Source organism: Neofelis nebulosa, chromosome 5 (assembly GCF_028018385.1).
Source record: "Neofelis nebulosa isolate mNeoNeb1 chromosome 5, mNeoNeb1.pri, whole genome shotgun sequence".
Taxonomy (NCBI): Eukaryota; Metazoa; Chordata; class Mammalia; order Carnivora; family Felidae; genus Neofelis; species Neofelis nebulosa.
In genome coordinates, this window is record NC_080786.1 from 127,451,187 (window position 1) to 127,473,852 (window position 22,666).

Consider the following 22,666-nt stretch of genomic DNA (forward strand, 5'->3'; position numbering starts at 1 on the left):
GGTCAAAGGGGCATTTGATGTTTTGTCATGCCTTAAAAAAAAACAATATATAATCCTTGATATGACTCATTATTTTGTTCATTAAGACCTTGGGATTGCTCCATGATGCCCGTAAGTTTAGGACTCCATTTCTACTAAATCATAGGTCATTGTCAATTAAACATAATCATGCATTTAAAGTGGGTCCATTATTTACTTTCCTAAAGATATCTGTGAAAAGAGTTAAGAAAGCATATTTAGACCTAGGAAAAATGTTTTATGATTTCTTTAGCAGTAAAATGTATTCTTACATTATTATTTATAAAGTAAATATTCCCATTTTGATAACAAATGTGAATTTTAGTAATGAGAGTTAATGAAATTGGGCCCTTCGAGTTTGAATAAATACAATTAAGAATAGAAACATCAGAGTAACTTATCATCAAGCTTACTCTAAAAATCTTGAACTTTATAATGTAAAAAAATATTTATTTTTGTCCATAGGAAGTTATAATATTGATTTTAGAAATCAAACTTTAATGAGTATTTTAAATTATAATGTCACTGAGTATGCCTCCTTTGGTCAAAATGAATTATCACTAATTGCAAGTTGTAAGGTTATACACCATGAATAATTCTCTATGTCCTAATAGCTGAGAAGGTATACAGAATTAAAAATTGCTAGCTGAAGTTGTCATTCTTTGTTTAATTTGTATTGCAGCTCTTAAAGAAGTTTTGATGTTGAGAGGGAACCTGTATATGTCAATGCGCCTAACAAATATTTAGAAAACAGGTTTATGAATATATTTAAAATATATACAAAAGTTTCATGAAAATCAGAGATTTTATTGGCTTTTATTGATTTTATAAACTACTTCGTTCAATACAATAACAAAGTAATAAATTTAGCACTTAGAAAATAAAAGGATTTGGGGTGCTTGGGTAGCTCAGTCAGTACAGCGTCCAACTCTTGATTTCGGCTCAGGTCATGATCCCATGGTTCGTGAGTTCGAGCCGTGCATCCCACTCTGCACTGGCAGTATGAAGCCTGCTTCCGATTCTCCATATCCCTCTCTCCCTGCCCCTCCCTCATTTACATGCGCTCTCTCTCTCTCTCTCGTTCTCTCTTTCTCTCTCAGAAATAAAAATAAACTCTAAGAAGAAAAGAAAAGAAAAAAAATGTAAAAATAGTCAAAAAAGCAGAAGTAACAGCTGCTCCTTTGTAGAAAAACAAAACCTTGTACATTTGTTTAATTTACAAGAAATGCTGCTGTTCCAACTGGGGTATGTTAAAGAAGAACAGTAATCCAAAACTTGTCAGCATTGCAGAGGAACTCAGAGGATTCTTCCTATTTAAGTTCCTTAAAGTTACCAATGTCTTTATGGTTCTTTAAGTTGGTTTAGGATATTTTCAAAGACCAGGCAGCTAACCTGGTCCCAGGAACAATTGGTTCCTCATTATAAGCAGAGGTCATTTGTAAAATTTCCAGAGAAAGCATTTGGCCCTCTTTACCCATTAGATTGAGTTTGTGTTCATTGGATTCCGTTTTGACTGTTGATCAGTTAAGATTATACTTTGATCTGAAGCCTTAGATAATTTACTCAAGTCACTGAAGTTAATAATTACATTTTGCTTGTTTTGCTTTAAATTTTATAATCAGAAATAGGAAACACAAGAAGCATCAGCTCAAATTTATGAAATTTAACCAAAATTTTCCTCAGAGTAGTTACTTCATGTTCATGAAGGAGGATCTATACATGCTGGGCCTATACGTAGTGGCTCCAATTGTAATATTGATGATCTGCTAACTTCTTCAAAGTTGATGACTAGACTAAGGGGCAGTGGGGGCTTTATTGAGGTCTTCAAACGAGAATACCTACATATTTCAAAAGTGTATGATGGTATGGTTTTGCATTTTATGGATTCTCACTCTCCCGCGCTAGCATTCTTAGAACTGATATGCCTGAAAGTGCCTTTGCTGTGGAAATTCCCCTTTCCCTCCTTGCCTTTCGTAATTGCCCTTCTTGCACTTTATAAACAAAAACATGCTGTTCAGGCATCCAGAGTCTTTCTGTGGTGCACCTGCAGAGGTGTCGAAAGCTCCCTGGCAGCAAACACAAGAATAGTTCCACAGTGCCTTATTTCAAAGCTGAGAATAGTGATAGGCTGATCAGTAGGCAGAAGCAATAAGTCTTTAAAGCATAAAAGCATGTTGAATGGGGATAAAATCAGGGAGGAATTAGAATGGAGATGCAAATCCAAAGAGATTTAAAAATGAATAATGTAAAATTTACAACTCACAAAAGCATATGAATATGTATATGTATATGTAAATATGTAGATATATTCGATATTCTGTATACGTACATTTCAATGGACCATGGTGAGCATCAACTCCTGGCAGTCTTTATGGTTGACCAGATGTCCTGAGAAGAGGCAAGAACGGTATTTTTTTTTTTTTAATGTTTATGTTATGCCAGAAATTTTAAATACTGCAACCATTTAAATTTTTAAATATCAATTTTAAGTATGAGAAGAGTACATTGTCTTCAAATTATTGGAGGGGACACCAGTAAAAGGGTTTGTGAGGACCAATGAATTAGGCCTTCTCAGGTGCAATAAGCCAACAACATGTGAAACGTTTCTTAATATCTAAGAGTTATGATCTTAAAAAAGGAATTACAAAGCAATGTTTGGCTGCTCTGAACTAAAACCTTTGGGAGGAATCTTTGGCCGGAGTTTCTTATCGCTTCATGAGCTCGGTAGCTCTCCAGGACTTGGCTTAGCCTCTTGGCTGGTGATTACAGGTGTTTTGCATACAGTAAACTCACCTGAGATTTACATTGTGTTCAGGTGAAGAGCCATGGAACATGTACCTTTTGTAGTACAGAATCAACTTCCATTGTAAACAGTTTCCATTTCTGATATCTGATATAAAAATAGGACCACACACACATTTAGCAATGATTCATAATTAAGGATTTTATTTTGATAAAGCATTATTTTTATTGAGCTGTTTTTTATTGTGTTCAATTTCTTTCTCGCTTCTAATACTTCCTGAAGAAGCATAAAGTTTATATTTCATAAAACCCTGAGTGTAACTGGTAAAGATAGCATCCTTAATAGAAGTTATAAAATGATTTGCTTTTCTACTAATTGAATGTCTAGCAACCTGAAGTCAGGGTTTGTTAGCATGACTCCAGTTATCAACAAAAGGTGGTCTTCAACTTTGTCTGCCAAGGAGCTGAAGGCTGAGTGAACTCTCCCAAGGGCTATAATAGTTTGTTAGCAAAGGCAGCTCACACAGCTACACGATTGCATATTTGTTATGTTCCTTGGAGATTGAAAGCTTTGTTAGATACTTGGCATTATTATTCTGAAGCCCCAGACAGCCTGTGATCGGGGAAGATATAAGGAATTAACAGATATGAAAGTTATTATGTTGGGAAATAGTCACAGTGATTTAGGGCAGATTGTCACCAATTAAAGACCCTTTTTGTTTAGTTGATGTGTCTCTGTATGTGCTATTTAGACTGCTTTTTTTTTCCTATCACTATTCCTTGCAGTTGGGGGTGGGGGCGAGATGTTATAATTGACAATCTTAATTATGCTGCACAAAGATACATTAGTGAGAGAGTGTGTGTGTGTGTGTGTGTGTGTGTGTGTGTGTTTTATCCAATAGCTATTTTGTCCAGCTCTTCCCAATTACTAGGGAGGTTTTAACGAGATCATTTTAAACTGTGAGGATTTTTCTCCCTTGAGACTGTTAAGGATTAGACTTTCCATAAAATGTGAAAACTCCTTTTTAGCCCTTCTCCTGTTTAGCTGCTGGCATCTTGGCCTTGAGAGGGTAAAAGAACATCTGGTTTTTTGTTTGTTTGTTTGTTTACAATCACCTTTGTTTCCCAGGAAATGTTTTAATTAGGAAACATTCCAGTTTTTCTCAGGCACATTAACAAAATGTGTCTTTATGAAAATAGTTGTTTCATGGTTTCGGTCCTACTATGTCCAGTAACTCACTGTGCAACTTGAGTCCTTTTAGCTCCTGACTTCGGGTCTTCATTTGTAATTGGAGGTGAGGTGGAAATGGAGGAGTTATATGAAGTTGTGATTATATAAGCAATAGTAATATAGGCCTATTTTAAGGCATTTTTTAAATGCAAGGAATGAAAAAACCTCCTCCACATTTCACTTCAGTGTGACAGGAAAAGCTGGATGTGCTTTGACATAGCACCAAAGTGGAGTTCTCTGATCAACCACCAAGAAGACAGATTGAGGTCTGAATATGCCTCTCTTAGAGGCCTGGTCAAGTTTAGTGCTAAAAACTCAGGCTCTGGTATCCAAGTGAATCCAGGTCCAAGTCCTATGTTTATCACCTACTGGCTGCATACAGTATCGGTACAGGAGCTAGGGAAATGTATCCAGTCACTCATCTGTCATTTTTACATTAGGCCTGAATTCTTCTGCAGAACAGCCCCAGATGGGGAAGTGAAACCATACCCCCTTTATCTGTTTTGCATATTAAATTTTTGTCTAAAGTTTCAGTTGAACAAAGCATTCTGTGATGAAAGGAAAAAGAGAGGAAATAAGTGCTCTGAAAGCAGAGGTCAACTATGTCTTGTTTATCGTTTAGTCACCCCCTCCAAACATAGTGCCTTGTAATTTTTTGAATGGATAAATGAGTGAATCACAAATGCTTAAGAGTTTGATGACTCAGCATTTCCCCAAAGAACTTTATTATGCTTTAAAGATTGTGTAAACTTCTGACAAATGTGAACTGTCTTATTATTTTAATTATGTAATTAACATTTAATATGCTATTGCTTCTTTTATACTTAAATAGTAATTTCAGTTTAGTTTATGGCAGTCCTGAGAAGTACCCTATAATGTTTTGAGGTGTTTTATTCCCCGAATGAAATAACCGAATGAGTTTTTACTACAATTTGCTGCCAAGTGTGGGTATCATCGTGAAACACCAGTTATTAATGGTCATATATATCACACATATATAAGCATATATAAATTTGTTTCCATATGTCTATATAACCAAAATGTATTAGTTTTGTTTAGTATTTCAGTTCAAATAATATAATATGCATCAAACTAACTTAAAATTTGTCATCCTAAAAGTTATAATATAGATTAATTGATCAAAGGATATTATCAGTTAGCAGTTCAGATTTGGAATATAGTAGTACAGAGGTCTGAACAGGTAAAAATCAGTCCTGTGTTAAATACAGAATTTGAAACTATAATTATTTTTTAAGTTTGTTTGTTTGTTTGTTTGTTTGTTTAGAGGCAGAAGGGGAGACAGAGAGAGACAATCCCAAGGAGGCTCTGCACTGTCAGCACAGAGCCAGATGCAGAGCTTGAACTCACGAACCTGTGAGATCATGACCTGAGCCAAAAGTGGACACTTTAGCCACTGAGCCACCCAGGCGCCCCAAAACCATATTTTTTTTTTAAATTTATTTTTGGGACAGAGAGAGACAGAGCATGAACGGGGGAGGGGCAGAGAGAGAGGGAGACACAGAATCGGAAACAGGCTCCAGGCTCCAAGCCGTCAGCCCAGAGCCCGACGCGGGGCTCGAACTCACAGACCGCGAGATCGTGACCTGGCTGAAGTCGGACGCTTAACCGACTGCGCCACCCAGGCGCCCGTTTTAAAATTTTTTTTAACGTTTTTTTATTATTTATTTTTGAGACAGGGAGAGACAGAGCATGAACGGGGGAGGGTCAGAGAGAGAGGGAGACACAGAATCTGAAACAGGCTCCAGGCTCCGAGCTGTCAGCACAGAGCCCGACGCGGGGCTCGAACTCACGGACAGTGAGATCGTGACCTGAGCCGAAGTCGGACGCTTAACCGACTGCGCCACCCAGGCGCCCCATATTTTTTAATCGATAAAATAGTTTTCATATTATTCCTATAGTCTAAAATTATTACACACACACAAAATTTTCCTATTCCTTCTCAATGAAAGATTTATTTGTATATTTCTGTTTATCCTCTTATACCTTAAAAATGGCATGTTCAGAGGTAACGGCTTAGCTCAATTAGTGGAGTGTGCCTCTCTTGATCTTGGGGTTGTGGGTTTGAGCCCCGTGTTGGGTGTAGAGATTAATTTAAGAAAGAAAATATTTGGGACGCCTGGGTGGCTCAGTCGGTTAGGCGTCCGACTTCAACTCAGGTCACGATCTCGCGGTCAGTGAGTTCGAGCCCCGCGTGGGGCTCAGGCTCAGAGCCTGGAGCCTGCTTTGGATTCTGTGTCTCCCTCTCTCTCTGCCCCTCCCCCGTTCATGCTCTGTCTCTGTCTCAAAAATAAATAAAATTTAAAAAAAATTAAAAAAAAAACAAAATATTTAAAAAATTATAAAATAAAAAAAGTGGCATGTTCAGTTACTCAGATCAGAAACCTGGGTATCATTGTTGACATCTTTATTTCTGTCAACTTCAGCTACTCAAGAGGTCATTTTGATTTTTACCTCCAATATACACTTCTGTTCTCCCCTTTGCACCAAATCCAGTGTCATCATAATAGTATAAATCCATCATTTTTCCCTTAATTACTGCAATAGCCTTCTAATTGGTCTTTCCAGTTCCATTCTTATTTTCCTCTCCATTTCATTCACAGGGTAGCTATAATGAATATTTAAATATGATAATTCCCTCATGTGACAGCTCTGCTTAAAAGCCACTGAAGTGCTTCCATGGGAATTAAAATAAAAGCTGACCCTTTTATCACGGCTGTTGTGGACAGGAAAACTGACCACTACCTCTCCTGCCAACCTGGCCCACAACACAGGGTCTGAGTCTTTTCACGTTTGTTGATTGTACCGAGTTTTTTTCTTCAACCTGCGTGATTTCTGCCGGCTATGCACTTCCCTAGGATACATTTTACTTGTTTTTTTGGGCTTCAGCTTAACTGTTACTTCCTCAGTGTTCCCTCACCTGCTGTCTAAATTATGTCCCTCATTAGTTTCTCACACGGCATTCAATCCTCTTCCTTCAAGGCATGTATTACAACTATAGTTGTATGTTTGTGTTTATTTGAATATTGCCTGTTTATTCCCCAATACCTGGAGCACCGTTAGTGTGGGACTCATGCCAATTTTTGTACCGTTTCATACATAATATCTAGCGCACAGAAGGAATATCGGAAACATTTACAGAATTCCTACCATGTCTTAGGCATTGTTCTGTGCACCGGATACACAGAGTGTTAAAGACAATTCCCAGTTCTTCTAGAGCTGACATTTGAATACAAAGAGCCAGACAATAAATATATGAGTATATTCCTTTGATCAAGGACTCTCTCAGTGCAGGGCGCTAAATACAAAATTGGATTTCATAAAAGAAGGAACACATGCCTGTCTTGCCCCAATCAGGGTCCCATGGCTCAGATAGCCTCATTCTGTCTGTGTTTTTTTAACCCTGCCAAGCTACTCCTGAGTGTGACTTTTGCTCTGGCACTTAGAAGTCCTCATCAATGGCATTCTTTGTCCTCCTTTCCATTTGTACTGGCAGCTGAGAAATTTGGCAATTCCTTACATAGTGACTAACAGTAATACTTCTTTGCAAATGTAATGCACCATATAAATGGCAAGTCCTGTACAAACACTAAATAATTAGTCTTCATAATAACACTAACAAGATAGAGTGTAAAACTCTGTTTTGTATGGAAATAACTGAGTCATTGTGAATATACCTATTGAAATCACAGCACTGTGGAAGGATGTGAAACTCCTGACTTTTATGTTTTTTTTGACTACTAAAATAAACACAACTACAAGTAATACCGTATAAGATGCTGCTTTATAAATGCTATATTTTCTTCATTAATAAATTAATTCAATTTATAGGTGAATTTAAAGTATATACAATGCAAACATCTAGTGAGCTACTTTAAGGTAGAATCTAGGATTTTAGCACCTTGACTTACTTTGGCAGTACATTTTTTTTTGTGTGTGTGTGATACGCCAGATTCAAGTCTGCTGAATGTTAGCTATTTAAATGCTGATCTTCATTGATGTACACCTTTCTCTAGAATACACTACAGATTTTAACTTAAGTGTAGTATGCTAAACTTGCCTTCCCTTTGTCTTGATGACTTAGTGCCATAGTAATGAATGCTAATGAAGATCTTGTATTGTTGTTGATTCCTGAGGTGAAGTGATTAATCCATGAAGTATGGACTGCAGACGGCCATGAGAGCTTTTCACAGAGAGGGTCATTATGGTATCCATGTCTCTGCAAAATGGGAATGTGGCTTAACCTTGGGTGCAACCTGAAAGTAATTCTGATCATTAAAAGCCCTGGCATTGGGTGCCCCCATTCCTGAAGCCGAGCAGAACACAGAGGAATGCAACTGTGTCTACATAAGCTTATTCTTCCATCATGTGTTCTATTAACAAGCAAATAAACAAACTACTACTCATTAATTTTATTCCACTACTAGCTTCTTCTGTTTGTAATATTCTGTATCCATTGTTAGTTAAAGTTGAATGGTGTTTGAAATCCATCTCTACTATTTAACTTCTTCAGAATGTATAATTTGTTTTAAAATATGTGCTCTTTCTTAGGGTACGGCATAAGAGGTTTGTGAAATCTTCAAAAGCTCCAGTAGTTAAGAAAATAAATGCTTTTACCAGCATATTTTCTTTCAAGATCTTAACCAAAGCATAATTTAAGTTTTAAAAATAAAGTTGCATGCTATAAAAAACACAAGTAGAAGATGACATAATTATTGAAGAGTATTCATAGAAGTATTCAGTGCCAACATTTAAAGTAAATATGTATCCTTTAGGAAAACAGTTATAGTGAAATCCTAACTTTGTACAGAATTGATGTTTGCTTGCCTCCTCTTAAAAATCAAACTCCTTAGCTTTAGAAGATGATAGTATAAGATGGATAATACCTCAGGGAATATTATTTTACATGTTATTTTAATTCTCCTCTTCAATGGGTTACGATATCTTTCTGTAAATTAATCTTTGCTGAACTGTTTTTAAAAGTTTGGGATTATTCTTTTAAGAAATGTTAAAGACTTTGGGGGCACCTGGCTGGCTTAGTCAGTAGAGCATGCGACTCTTTCTCGATCTCTGGGTCATGAGTTCAAGTCCCACATTGGTGTAAAGCTTACTTTAAAAAAATTGTATAATAAGGGCGTTAAAGAGTTATGAACACATTTGTGCCCCAGCTGACACTTTGTTCTTTTGGATAATGCCGTGAGCTTACTAAGTAGGAATGTAAGTGGTTATAAAAACCTTTATGATATACTTACTTATCTGGCTCCCCAATTTTGTATTTTGTACCTAGCTCCCCAAGATTTGTATTGTATATCTTAATACAAAATAACTTGCAATAAAACCCTATCATATTGCCATTTCTTGACAATATGAAGATTAATGTTATTTCTTGACTGAAATCTGTATTTATATAAACTTCATTGCAAAGAAAGTACCAAAGTTATAATGTACGTGCCAGGCACAAAGTGTGTGTTCAGCACAGATTTGTTAAATGGAAGGATGATACTTATTTTGAAATTATTGACATTAGATATCACTTATTTATTTCAGCATATAAGTGGACATTTAGATGGACAACTAGAAGTATCATAGAAGTGAATAATCTCTACTCAAAATTAAAGATTAGGTAGGTGACAGGTAATTTTGAAAGCAGTTAAAGTGGACAGTTTTAACAGGCATGCTGTTACTAAACGTCTTTGAGAATATCGTCCTCTTTTATTTATTCCTCTATTATACCCTAATTTTAAAGGATTTTATTAATATATTATTTTCTTTTCCCAGTTGACAGTTTACTACTATTTGCTGCAAGGTTTAATTGACTAAGAAGTCTTTTAAGTAGAAAAAAAAATCCCAGAACTGCGTATTATTGTCCTCTCTTTTTCCCCAAGATACCTACTTCTAATTAAAATGTTCATATTTAATTAAAACACTTACTGTTGTACAGCTTTTTTAAGTCATTTTGTTAAAATAAAAGCAGAATTATTGAGAAGAATTAGTACAACATACTAATCTGAATGATGAATTCTAATCTCAACATCCCACTGAAGGCTTGAAGTGATGTCTTCCAAACGTGGAAAAATCTGGGAAAAAAAAACCCAAAAACATAAGAATGCATAAAATAGTCAAAGAGAGCCAGCTGACTGTCAGAAGAGAAATTTCTCATTCAACTCCTGTTCCAATGGAAAGGGGCTGAAATATTAATTATATCATGATGTTTGTATATTTAGAATTGTGAACATTGTGTTCAGATAAGACCAGATAGGTAGGCAAGTTGATAGAGAAGAGTCCTTGGTGGACGAAAGATCTGTGTTCTAGCACTGCTACTAAATCTTTACAAATTTCTTCTTCTTAAAATGAAAGCATAAATTCATGTTATCTAGCCTTGTTGTGAGGACTCAGTGAGTGGATATTTGGTGTGGTTCCTTATAAAGCTAATGTTCATTAATTGTTGGCCATTGCTAGCATTATTATTGTATTGTTCATGTTATCATTGTTACTTATGCGACTTGCTTCCCTTCCCTCTGAGGAGCCTTAGATGATTAATTTCTAAAAGAAAAGGTTAGGATCACCCATCTCTGAGTCCCCCAACGGCACCGAGATTCTGTGACTCATGAAGCTGAAGGCATTGCAGTTCACAGGTGTTCACAACATGATTAGGGAGCAAAATTAATTTCAGGAGCACGTGAACCTTACTGAAATTGGGTAGACATGAGACTGCAATACACTGATGTACAATCACTGTCAAGCCTTCTGCAATAACAGAGTGGATTTGATGGAAATACAGTTGATTAGATAGGTAAATTGCATTTAATAGAAAAATATTGACATGTTCAAAAAAAAGAAAAAAGCTCTGCATTGGAAGTTGGGACATCCCTGTTTTCTCCTGGTCTCTTCCTGAGAAATAACACAAGCTAGTGACAGTTTCTTGGGACACAGTTGTCTCTCCTTCAAGGATTAAATGTTGTCAAAGACCAGTGCCTGTTCTATAATTTTATGTTTCATTAAGTTCTAAAATTTCCCACGGGGTTCTAAAAGAGTCTCCATAATACTTTAAACAGTTTCTGCTTAACATTTTTTTCCTGTTACTCCCTGTTTCCTCAACATTGCCCAAATAGATTGCAAATTCAACACTAAATTTTAGAATCCTTTTCCGAAAACATGTTTACTTATTTTGAGAATTATATTAAAATCGGAATATAATTTTTCAGAAAGACCAATGGTTGTATGTTTTGTTTTGTTTTGTTTTAAAGGACAAATCTTAGCTATTTTTTTAGACACATAACTTCTAGGAGATTCAAACATTTAATGAGGCTTATAATTTTTTTTTTCTAATTTAACAGAAAGAGAAAGACTGAAACGTGGTTGAACCAAATTCTATGTACCAACCAATGAACATAAAACAATTACATAAAGGTGGAAGAAATGTAGGATTAGGATGAACAGTGGTTTGGTTAATAACATTTTAGGGGCGCCTGGGTGGCTCAGTTGGTTAAGTGTCCGACTTTGGCTCAGGTCATGATCTTATCGCTTGTGAGTCTAAGCCCCATGTCAGACTGTGTGCTGACAGCTCAGAGCCTGGAGCCTGCTTCGGATTCTGGGTCTCCCTCTCTTTGTGCCCCTCCCCTGCTCACACTCTGTCTCTGTCTCTGTCTCTCAAAAATAAATAAAAAAAACATTAAAATTTTTTTTAATATTAAAAATAACATTTTACGTGATATCTACTTGGATATCTGTTGTATCTATATTATTTGCTCTTTTTCAAATCAATATTAAATCTTTTCAAAAGTTAGTTCCAGACTTTAGAATTTCACACTATTCATATTACTTCACACTATCAAAATATGCATTCAGTTTAATAGTGGTGTTAGGGAAGGAGAGATTTTTCTAATGAATTGCACTTGAGAATACTTAAGGATACCGTTGGCTCTTCTGCCATGATGTTGCCCATCATTTGAATTCAGTTTTTCATTACTTAAATATACATGTGAATTAAGAAAATTGGATAATTTAACTAAAAGTTAATACCATTTTATAATGTGACACAAACAATTTTCCCCAAAAGGAAATGTTCAGGGCAAGTGCAAGGAAGAAAGTTGCTTTTATAGAATAGAGAAAAAAAATCTTAAATTCATAACTGTGCAGGGCTGAGTATAGCCATAGGCAATACTAGAGTTTTATGCTTTACAGCTGCAAAAATAATTACATGAGCATTATCTAAGCAACAATCTTTAATGGATTACATTTTGTTAGCTTTTCATTCTATACTGTAAAAACTCAAATAACATAGTAAATGAAAAAAAAACTTGATTTATCTTAGACCTTTGATATTTCTGAAAGACATTTTATTATTCATTGGTTTGAGATATGATCTCAATTTTTTAAATAAGATATAGTGTTACTAAGTTGGTTTTAAAAGCTCACCAAGTAGAAAAATTGTGCAAATTATTTGTTTTTATTTGAAAAGCATTTTCGTTTTGCATGTTTCAAGGGTGTTAAAATTTTTCAGAGGTGTTATCTTAGATTAATAATGTAATCCCGTACAGGCACATAGTATTTGTTAAGGTCAATTCATTTGCTTTTTCTATAAACCTTACATTTAAATGTGGTACATTTTAACACCTAATCATAATATAAGTTCATAAGTAGTGAAAGTCTTCAAACCCTGTTGTTTACTTTGTGGTAACAGTAGCTGGAGTTTTCAGTTCAACCAGATTTACTTTCGTGTCTATGTATTTTATTAATAAATGTACAGTATTAAAATTAGAATCACAACAGTGTGACACAATTATATTCGCTTTTCTTTTTCCTTTTACCATTCTTGCCTAAGAGGAGGACAAAGTCTCCTCTTTGAAGTCTTATTTTCCAAGTGTTAACATAGTCATGTTGTGTCCCAAGTTGTCTCAATATGTAGATTAAAAAACGTTTTTGTTTGAGTGGATGTTAAAGCTTACCCAGTTGTGTTCATATACTTAGCTGGTATAGAGGAAGGAAAAGTAGAGAATTACAAGAGAAAACTACAGCATTTTGTAAGCCTGTAAGTTTGATTGAGGTTTTGAAGCCAAAATTTAAGCGTGACTTTTGAAATGATAGTCTGAGCATAAGTTTTCTACAGTGTAGTACTTCATCCGTGAAAGCATTTTAAAATGTCGCTGCAATGGAAAGACACTCGTTGTTGTACCAAATGTTTAGTTCAACAGATTTCAAAAGATAAATAACATTTATCACTTCAATCTATGCACTGAACATACCAATGAACATTTTAAGTACCATCTTAAATACGATTACTAAAATTGTTCACATGTTATTACACACTGGGAGAAAATGGAGTGGGAGAAAGATAACATTTTTAGACTTCTCACTGAAGCATGTATCTCCATGCCTGCTGTGTAAATGTGGAAAGAGAGGTTATGTTCAAGTAAACGATGGAGTTGTGTTTTAAGACTAACTCATGCCAAAGAATTCATGATTTCTTTGTGTTTACAAGATACAGAGGACAATTTTGCTGTGTGAACTGTTTTTGAAATACAGATTTGGTTTATTTTCCACATTTTATTTTAATGGTTACAAAGTGAACAATAGTGCCTGTTTTGTAGTATGTTAATATCACATTAGTATCCAGTGGAGACCTTAGTAATAAACTGTTTCTGCCTCTAAAATATAGTGTTAAAAATAAAATAAAATATAGGGTCAATAGCATAAATGAGGTTAATAATACCTTTCATCCTGAGCAAGTTTAAGGACTCAGTGAAATAATATTTACCAAAAAACAACTACAAACAAAAAATACAGAAGATACAAAGTGATGCAAGTTGGTAGTGGTGCTGTTATCATCACTGGGTTCTTCTAACACTTGGTTGGCTCAGTGATAACAAAAACACAGTATTTTGAACATAGTCATTTTGCAATTATATCTAAAGTTTTTATAATAACCATATTAAGTTGTAATGCTTATATACTTAAAAAAAATTTTTTTAATGTTTTTATTTATTTTTGGGACAGAGAGAGACAGAGCATGAGCAGGGGAGGGGCAGAGAGAGAGGGAGACACAGAATCCAAAGCAGGCTCCAGGCTCTGAGCCATCATCAGCCCAGAGCCCGACGCGGGGCTTGAACTCTCGGACTGTGAGATCATGACCTGAGCCGAAGTCGGATACTTAACCGACTGAGCCACCCAGGCGCCCCTGTAATGCTTATACACTTTTATATACTAATATGAAATATCTTTAAAATGACTCAATTGAATGTGTGTTTGGAAGTCTATTTATTTTGGTTTGTATGTGTATGTAATTCACTTAATAATACAAAGCATCATCCCAATGTGTCATGTAAGTGAAAGGAGGATTCAGTTATATTCATTAGTACATGGAAGAGAAAATGTGAGCAGTAGGCAGAGAAGAAATGCATCTTAACGATAAGCCAAATGCTATTGTGAGGGCACGAAATAGCAAAATACACTTGTCCACTGGCCCATAGATAACATCACATTATCCCTGTTGTGTAGCTTAAGGCCAGATATCTTTATTAAGTTGCATATGTCTCTAAGTAAATATAGATTCTCCAAGATATATTGAGGTGGCTATTACTAATAGTTTATTATAATAAATGTCTCCTTGCTGAAGTTCAGAGATAAGGACTGTGTATGTCACCATTGGGTATAATGATTTAATCTTGTTCCTGCAGTACTCCGGGATGACTTCAGACAAAATCCTTCTGATGTCATGGTGGCAGTGGGGGAGCCTGCAGTGATGGAATGCCAGCCTCCACGAGGCCATCCTGAACCCACCATTTCATGGAAGAAAGATGGCTCTCCGCTGGATGATAAAGATGAACGAATAACTGTGAGTATTTCATTCAGTGGAGGGGGGCGTTCATCGATCTAACTGTTATATCTTCACCAAAGAAAAGAGAGAAAAGTGAAGTACTTTGTTTTGTTTTGTTTTGTTTTAAAAAGGTTACATATCCCCCATTTGCACTTCTTTTAAAATAAACATATTTCAGTTTTCCCTGGGTGGACATGAAAATGAGTGAGGAAAATGCATGTTGCTTATTTTGGAGATTAGTCAAAGAAAATTATAATTTCTACTTTAATGTCTTAGAGTTAACACCTTCATGCATGATTTAAGTATTGTTATAATTCAGGACATATCACATTTCCATATGCTACAGTAAAAATTGTTAAAAATTCGATAATATGGTATGTTTCCAAAGGCGTCCTATGTCACTTCAGGACTTTTTTTTTTAATCTCTTTCTCCTTTTCAAATGGCTTTTGTGTTCTGTACAGTTTAATATTGTGTCTGAAAAATAAAACCTCATTCTGAATGATGGTTAAGTGATGGATTTATCTCATTCAAAATAAAATTGTGCGACTTGATTATTGGATTTCAAATTCCTGCTGTCATACACGTAGCAGAGTATGCCTTCTGGAGTAATGATACATTTTATTGACATCAGTGATTCTTTATGACCTCTTTCTATCTTGTAAAGTGTTTACTGAAACACCCAAATAACTGAACTGTAATTGATTCTATGATTGTACAGTATTGCCCTTTACAAGTTTCTTTGTTTTGCACATACACTGTATTATGAATTCATTGGCCAAGATTTAAAGATACCCAGGAATGGGGCATCTGGGTGGCTCATTCAGTTAGGCGTGTGACTTTGGCTCAGGTCATGAGATCATGGTTTGTGGGTTCGAGCCCCGCATCAGGCTCTGTGCTGACATCTCAGAACCTGGAGCCTGCTTCGGATTCTGTGTCCCACACTCTCCCTGCCTTCCCTGTTCTCTCTCCCTCTCTCTCTTTCAAAAATGAATAAACATTTAAAAATTAAAAAAATAAATAAATAAAGGTACCCAGGAGAACATGTGTATGAGGAAAAGTCACTGCTAAAGGTATAGAAAAACAAATTTGTAGCACAGACCCCATAGCCCTAATAAATGTTTGCACTATTTCTGAACAACCAGTTAGCAGATTAGCATGAGAATTAAATAGGGAAAAATAAAATCAAGAAGGTTATAGTAGACAAGGTTTTAGGGACCTTGAAGAAAATCAAGTATTTTTCTGGCAGTGATCTGAATTAGAATGAGTCTCCCAAAGGAGTTTTAGAATTCTAGTGATTGGGCTGAGAATAACCTAGCTGTACTTTTAAGAGGTGTTGAAAAGTCACATGGCAAAGTGAACTGTATGTGAAAATTGTTTTTGGGAAGTGAAGTCAAGAGCACAGGGGAGTAAAGACCATAGGAACAAATGCTTCTCTTACTGGTGACAACAGATTCCTTTTTAGATTTATGTACAATTAAGATAATAACTTTGCCTTAAAAACGTATTTTAAGTCACCTAATGACCATTATCTGTAATTTCCATTTCCCTGCCTGAATGATTCAAACACACTGAAACCATTATTACCCATTTCCTCCTTCATATCTTTCCTGATTCATTATCTATTTGTGTTTAATATGAATTAATGAAAAAATTCTCAGCATCAGAGATGCAGCATTAAGCAGAAATCGGAAAGTCCCCTGTCTGGAGTTTATATTCTGTGAGTGATTATATAGATAAAACCTAAATAGATAGTATAATATATAATATGCTAGGCTATAATAAGTTCTATAAAAAATACTGAAGGGCTAGACAGATTAATTAAGATAGGGGTGGGATTTCAGTTTTAAATAGTGTGACCAGAAAATGCTTCTCATGAAGACCTGAAAAAATTGAGGGAGGGAACTCTACAAGTACCTGGAAAAGTAAGCAGACAAAACAATAGGTTTAAAGACCCTAACATGGGGCCTACCTAACACATTTTTTTTTAAAAGAGCAAAGTGGTCAGTGTGTGTTGAGTAGAGGGGAGGTTGATAGGAATTAATATTGGGGGAACAGTAGTAGCCAGACTGTGTAGGACCTTATAGATCTTGTAAATAATTTGGATTTCCCCTTGAGTGAAGTGAAAAAATCAGAGTTTTCTCAGAAGAATCCTCTGTTGTCTTGAGAACACACTGAAGGGACAGCAGTGATTACACAGAGAGACTATTTGGGAGCTTTTTCAATAATCTAGGCAAGATAGAAATGGTGGTTTGGATCATTCTGCTAGGAGGGAAAGTAGTGAGGAGTGGTTAAATTCTGGATCTGCCGTGAAGCTACAGCCAACAGAATTTGCTAAGAGATTGGATGTGGCTTGTAAGAAAAAGAGAAGAGGCCAGGCTTACCTTAATTGATTGGTCTGAGCAATTGAAAATATCGAGATGCCATTTATTGTACAAAGAGAAGATTTGGGGTTAGAAGTATCAGGAGCTCAGTTTGGGACATTGTAATTTTGAAGTACTTGTTAGATATCCAAGTAGAAATGTCAAATAGGCAGTTGGAAACATGAGTCAGAAATTCAGAGTTGAGGTTGAGGCTGGAGAAAAAAATTGAGTTGTGGCAGACATGACAAGTACTTATTACTCTGCAATCCTCCCCTGCTTCTGGGCAAATGAAAGACTCTGCTGCCCGGTTTCTTTGCTGTTGGGCAACCAATCTGACTAGTTCAGCTTTATGGGATGTGTATGGAAGTTAAATAAATTAAATACTGGCGAGTGAGCCTCTAGCTCTTTTTTGTCTTCGCCATGTAGCAACCAAGGAGGACATGTTCCAAGTAGTACAGCTACAACATGGACACTCAAGGGCCCGGATCCCTGAGTTATGGGTACCCAAACCTTCCATCCCACACCTCTGTCTTTCCATGATAGACACATCAAATGAATGAGAAATCTTTGTTGTATTAAGTCATGGAGCATTTCTTACCATAGACTAATGTAGCTTATCCTGATGAATATGGGAATCATCCTTGTGTACACATTATTTAAAACCAGGAGACTGAAATCACCAAGGTAGTGATTACATGTAGAAAGGAAAAGAGATTCAGTGTTTAGCCCTCAGGGAGAAGAGGCAGAAAGAGCAGTGGAGTCTGAGAGGGAGCGGGTGAGAAAAGAGGGATGGCAGAGGACAGCCAAGCAAAGACAGGATGTTAGGGAGGTGACAAAGACTGAGTCAGTGGCAGCCCTTCCAACACATAATGTAAGGACTGAGAATTGATCATTCAGTTTAACCACTTGGTGGTCAGTCACTGAAGACCTTCACAAGAGCAGTTTCAGTGGAGTTAAGGGGTTGAAAACTCAAAGAACTGGTTCAGAAGAGACTGGGAAGATTGAAATCAGACACAGTATAAGCAATTCTTTTTATGTTGTATCTAAGATAATGGATAAAAAAATGAAGGTGATTGTAGTCTCACATTTTGAAAAGTCAGACTTAAAGGTTTTTTGTATGTGTGCATATGTGTGTATCTGTGCATTTTCTGTGATATTAACAGTTTAAAACTGCTATGGTAAATTTGGTTTGTAATAATTCCTAGAACCTCCTGTTGTATCATATATGAAATGTGAAGAGATGTTATGGTTTATGCCAAAATGTTTAATTCATTATTGGATCTTCATATACCCGTTGCTGTCCAGAGGGTGCTATCTACTGTAAATACAGGGCTTCTGTTCCCCTACTCGTCAGTAATGTAGAGTCTATAAGAAGTGCCTCCAATCAGGAATCAAACCATTTAAAGTTGCAATACCAATGCTATGATACAATGCCAACATGTTAATGTATAAATAATTTTAAAATCATTTAAATGCTGCCAAAATGATGATCCACGATAGCGTTCCATATGCTAGGAAGTTGTAACATCTGAAACTTTTCTATTTCCAAGACCATCTGTGTGTTTTGTATAAATTATGGCTGTGAAACTGATAAAACACGAGGTAAAAAGCACATTTATACATGCAGGGAGATGAATAGATTAAAATCAGCAGTTTGAGTTCAAAATTACTGTTCTTATTTAGATCCTAATTGTTTTTGTTTTTGTTTTTGTTTTCCTTTAGGCAAAACTCAAATTGAGTAATTAAAACAAAAATTTAAGACAGAAACAGAATGTCTGACGTTCTTTCCAATTCTTCCCCCCCCCCCCCAATTGAATGTAAAGTCTTAAGAGATATTGGTTATTAGATATTTTATGTGATTCTTCTCTCCTAAGCTTTGTTTTCAAATCATTGTTTTCATTTCTTTGCCAAATGTGTTGAGCACAGATGAACAGGAGATTAAAGCACATAATATCTTTATGAAAGGCAAGTAAAGATTGCATGGTTATTGCTACAGTTTTGGTTCTAGGAATTTCTAGAGTTCTTTAATGTGGTGGCTTTCTTTGTTGAAAATTTAAAGTACGACTCTCCCAGCTGTGAGAACAAAGACACACCCTACAAAAAAGGGCAAATATGTAATTGTAGCTGCACCTGTATTTTTGATGTTCTTAAGTCATTTCTTTTTACACTGACCTGGATTCTGAGCCAAATTTTAGATCTGTGATGATTATAAACCAGCAATGTATAAATACCATTTTCTTATTTTCCTAACTGACAGGAGAATCTTTTAGAACTCTTCTGGGACTTCTTTCTTAGAATAATTTGAAGGAGGACTTAGGTAATGTTTAGTCTTTCTTCCTTTTTTTTTTTTTCCCTAAACATGAGTATTTATATTTAGAATTAGAAATAGAAGTAGTTTAACTGGAAGACTGGATTAAATAGATTTACTTAATATGACTGAGAATTAGTCATAACCATTTTTATTAATAAATGAAATTTTCTCACAGAGATGAATCAGAGGACCAAAATCTTTTTTTTAAATGTAGAACATTGGATATACTTTACAAAGAGTGATATATTTAGTTTATTTTATTGTATTTTGGAAATATTGTACTTAAATTCAATATTTTTTTTGTAATGTGCAAAATTGATGATGTTGATAATGGGGAATAAAAGTAATATTAAATATTTAAGAAAATAATTCTGTTTTTAATAAAAAAAAACTAAAATTGTCCATGAATTAAAGAAAAAGTTAAATACAATTGAAAGTAGACATCACAAATATTTTTCTAGATTATAAAAGGGTTTATGTATAAAGATGGTCAGTTACAAGATTTTGTTAAATAAAAGCTGGCAAGTAAACCCAAAAGGCTCAAGAAAAATTTTAGTATGATATTGGTTTTCTGAATGAATGTAGAGTCATGAGTAAAGAGAGAAGAGAAAGTTACTGATGCCAAAACATTATAAAAGGGTACTAAGTTTATTAAAAATGTGCCACTTATTTTATATTTGTTGACCTGGGGGATTTTAATATTATTCCCTTCCCTTCCCTTCCCTTCCCTTCCCTTCCCTTCCCTTCCCTTCCCTTCCCTTCCCTTCCCTTCCCTTCCCTTTCCTTTCCTTTCCTTTCCTTTCCTTTCCTTTCCTTTCCTTTCCTTTCCTTTCCTTTCCTTCTTCCTTTCATTTTTTAGAGAGAGAAAGAGCAAGAAGGGGAGAGGAGGGAGGGAGATAGAGAAAGAGAAAGAAAGAATCTTAAGCAGGCTTCACGCTCAGTGCAGAGCCCAACATAGGGCTCGATCCCATGACCCTGGGATCATGACCTGAGCCACAGTCAAGAGTCAGTCCCTCAACTGACTGAGCGAGCCAGGCACCCCCCCCAATATTGTTTTCTTAGTGCACAGTTTTGTTTTGTTTTATTTTGTTTTGTTTTGTTTTGACCTGAAGCTAATGTAATATTATATGGCAGGGGTGCCTGGCTGGTTTAGTCAGTACAGCATGTGACTCTTGAGTCATGAGGTTGGGCCCCACATCAGGGATAGAGATTACTTAAAAAATAAAATATTAAAAAGCCATTGCATGGCAAAGTGCTTATTATAAATCAGCACAGTTTTGGGGTCACATACTGAAGATCAGTTTCCCTGCTATTAGGTCTCTATGAGATGCACATTCTCCTGATTTTAGCAGTGGGAACTGCAGGCATAGCTACAAGGAGGTGGCCAATCTCTCAAAGAACATTGCTTATAAAATAAAACTTATTTAATTAGTTATTATAATCAAAACCCCAAGTGTATTCATAAACTAAAATATATTATGCAATAATACCCAGGTGGTAACTAATGAAACAATAGCAACTATACGGTTTGCCTCAGCATGTGATAAATTGTGAGGGCAAATTGATACCATTATTTTAATAAAAGAAAATGATAGTTGTATATATTTATATATGACATCTGATGATTTATGACTGGGAATGAAACCTTTTGATATAGATTAGCAAACGAATATTTATAGGAACAATAGTAAGTTCTCAATTCCTAATTTCCATAAAATCCTACAGATTTTGCAACATATATAATGACTCTATTTGCTGTCAGAGTAAATTTCAATTTAGAACGACAGTAACCTTTAGCTCTTGATAAAAAATACTGTCTTTAAGTTCACAAGGGTCTGGAAAGGTTAGTTCACACAATGAAGGTTGTGGTGGCCTTAAAACTAGGATTGGTACATTTAAGAATTAGTCCATATTAAAAAAAAAATTAGTCCACATTATCTCCAGTAATGAAAACTATAACATAAAGATCTATAAAAATTGAAAGGTGAGTAGTTTGATAAAGATGGCATGAAATTGTTCAAATTAGACCAAAATTTATAGTTCAGATAAACAAAAAATATTTTATCTGGGTACTAGAAGCCCTACCTCAAAAGATATGAGGTGATTATCTAAAGAGGATGAAAGAAAGATTTATATTAAAAAGGATATTATGAATCAGTGGATTATTCAACTGAATGTGTTTTATAATTAACTGTCCAAATTGTGGATTAGCTAGGTTCAAATATAATCAGCTATATACATGTCAAAAATTGTTGCTGACAAATTAAGCAATTAGGAGAAATTATATAATGAATGGCAAATTGAGTTAAGGAAAATATTGTTTATTTAGTGGCTTGAAAATTTTGTATAGATATAATAAAAATATAGTAAAAACTAACACTGTAATAGTACAGTGTAAATTGTGAGATCTATCTAGACTCAATTCTGAAATATCAGAGTTAGTTTCTTCATAATAACCTTTGGCTGTCATTTATCCTGAATGATTTCATTTTACTAGTTAAAAGAAAAGCTTAAAAGACATTCATCTCTTCATGTTTGAAATTCTTAGCTTTTGAACTAAAATTTACAGATGAATAAAACATGCTTCTTCCCTTCCCTTTGTATGTGGCATTGTGACAAACATCTTTTTAATGACTTGTATTATTCTATGAGATAAGCTGTGTCTTGAATTTTTAAATTTTCACCTACCTGTTCTATATGCTGTAGTAGCATGCTAGGGGTATCCTCTATGTCTTAAAAACTTTGGTTCTTTTTTCTACTTGATTGAAAAAATAATTCAGATGATGGGAATAGTTTTATTATAAAATAGTGATTTCCATCAAAGCCACAAACTTGAAACCATTTTATTCCCATTTTCATCTACTTATCACATACCTATACTGATTTTTTCATTCTTCTTTGAAAAATGTAGGAAAAAATTACAGTATAAATACATTTTAACATGAGCAAGTGTATTAATATTTTTTTCTTAAGGTGACTTAGATGGGATGGCCAGCAATGCTGGTTTCCTGGGCACTATCCTGGTATTTGAGTAAAAAACCCCTAGTCCTGGGGAAACCAGGACAGTTGGTCAACTTAAACCTAGGCTGTTTAAAGGAATTGATTTATATATGAATAAAAAAATCACACACATACAAGGTAAGTAAAAAATAGTTAAAAAATAAATGGA

At 35.2% G+C, this 22,666-nt stretch overlaps 1 protein-coding gene across 1 annotated transcript in view; it reads left to right on the forward strand.

Moving 5' to 3' along the window:
• Window positions 1–22,666, forward strand: part of ROBO1 (roundabout guidance receptor 1) — a 1,142,978-nt gene that overhangs the window by 985,225 nt on the left and 135,087 nt on the right. Inside the window, exon 5 of the mRNA XM_058731718.1 lies at window positions 14,686–14,843. Within this exon, the coding sequence (XP_058587701.1) occupies window positions 14,686–14,843 (158 nt within the window). The remainder of the gene's footprint in view (window positions 1–14,685; window positions 14,844–22,666) is intronic.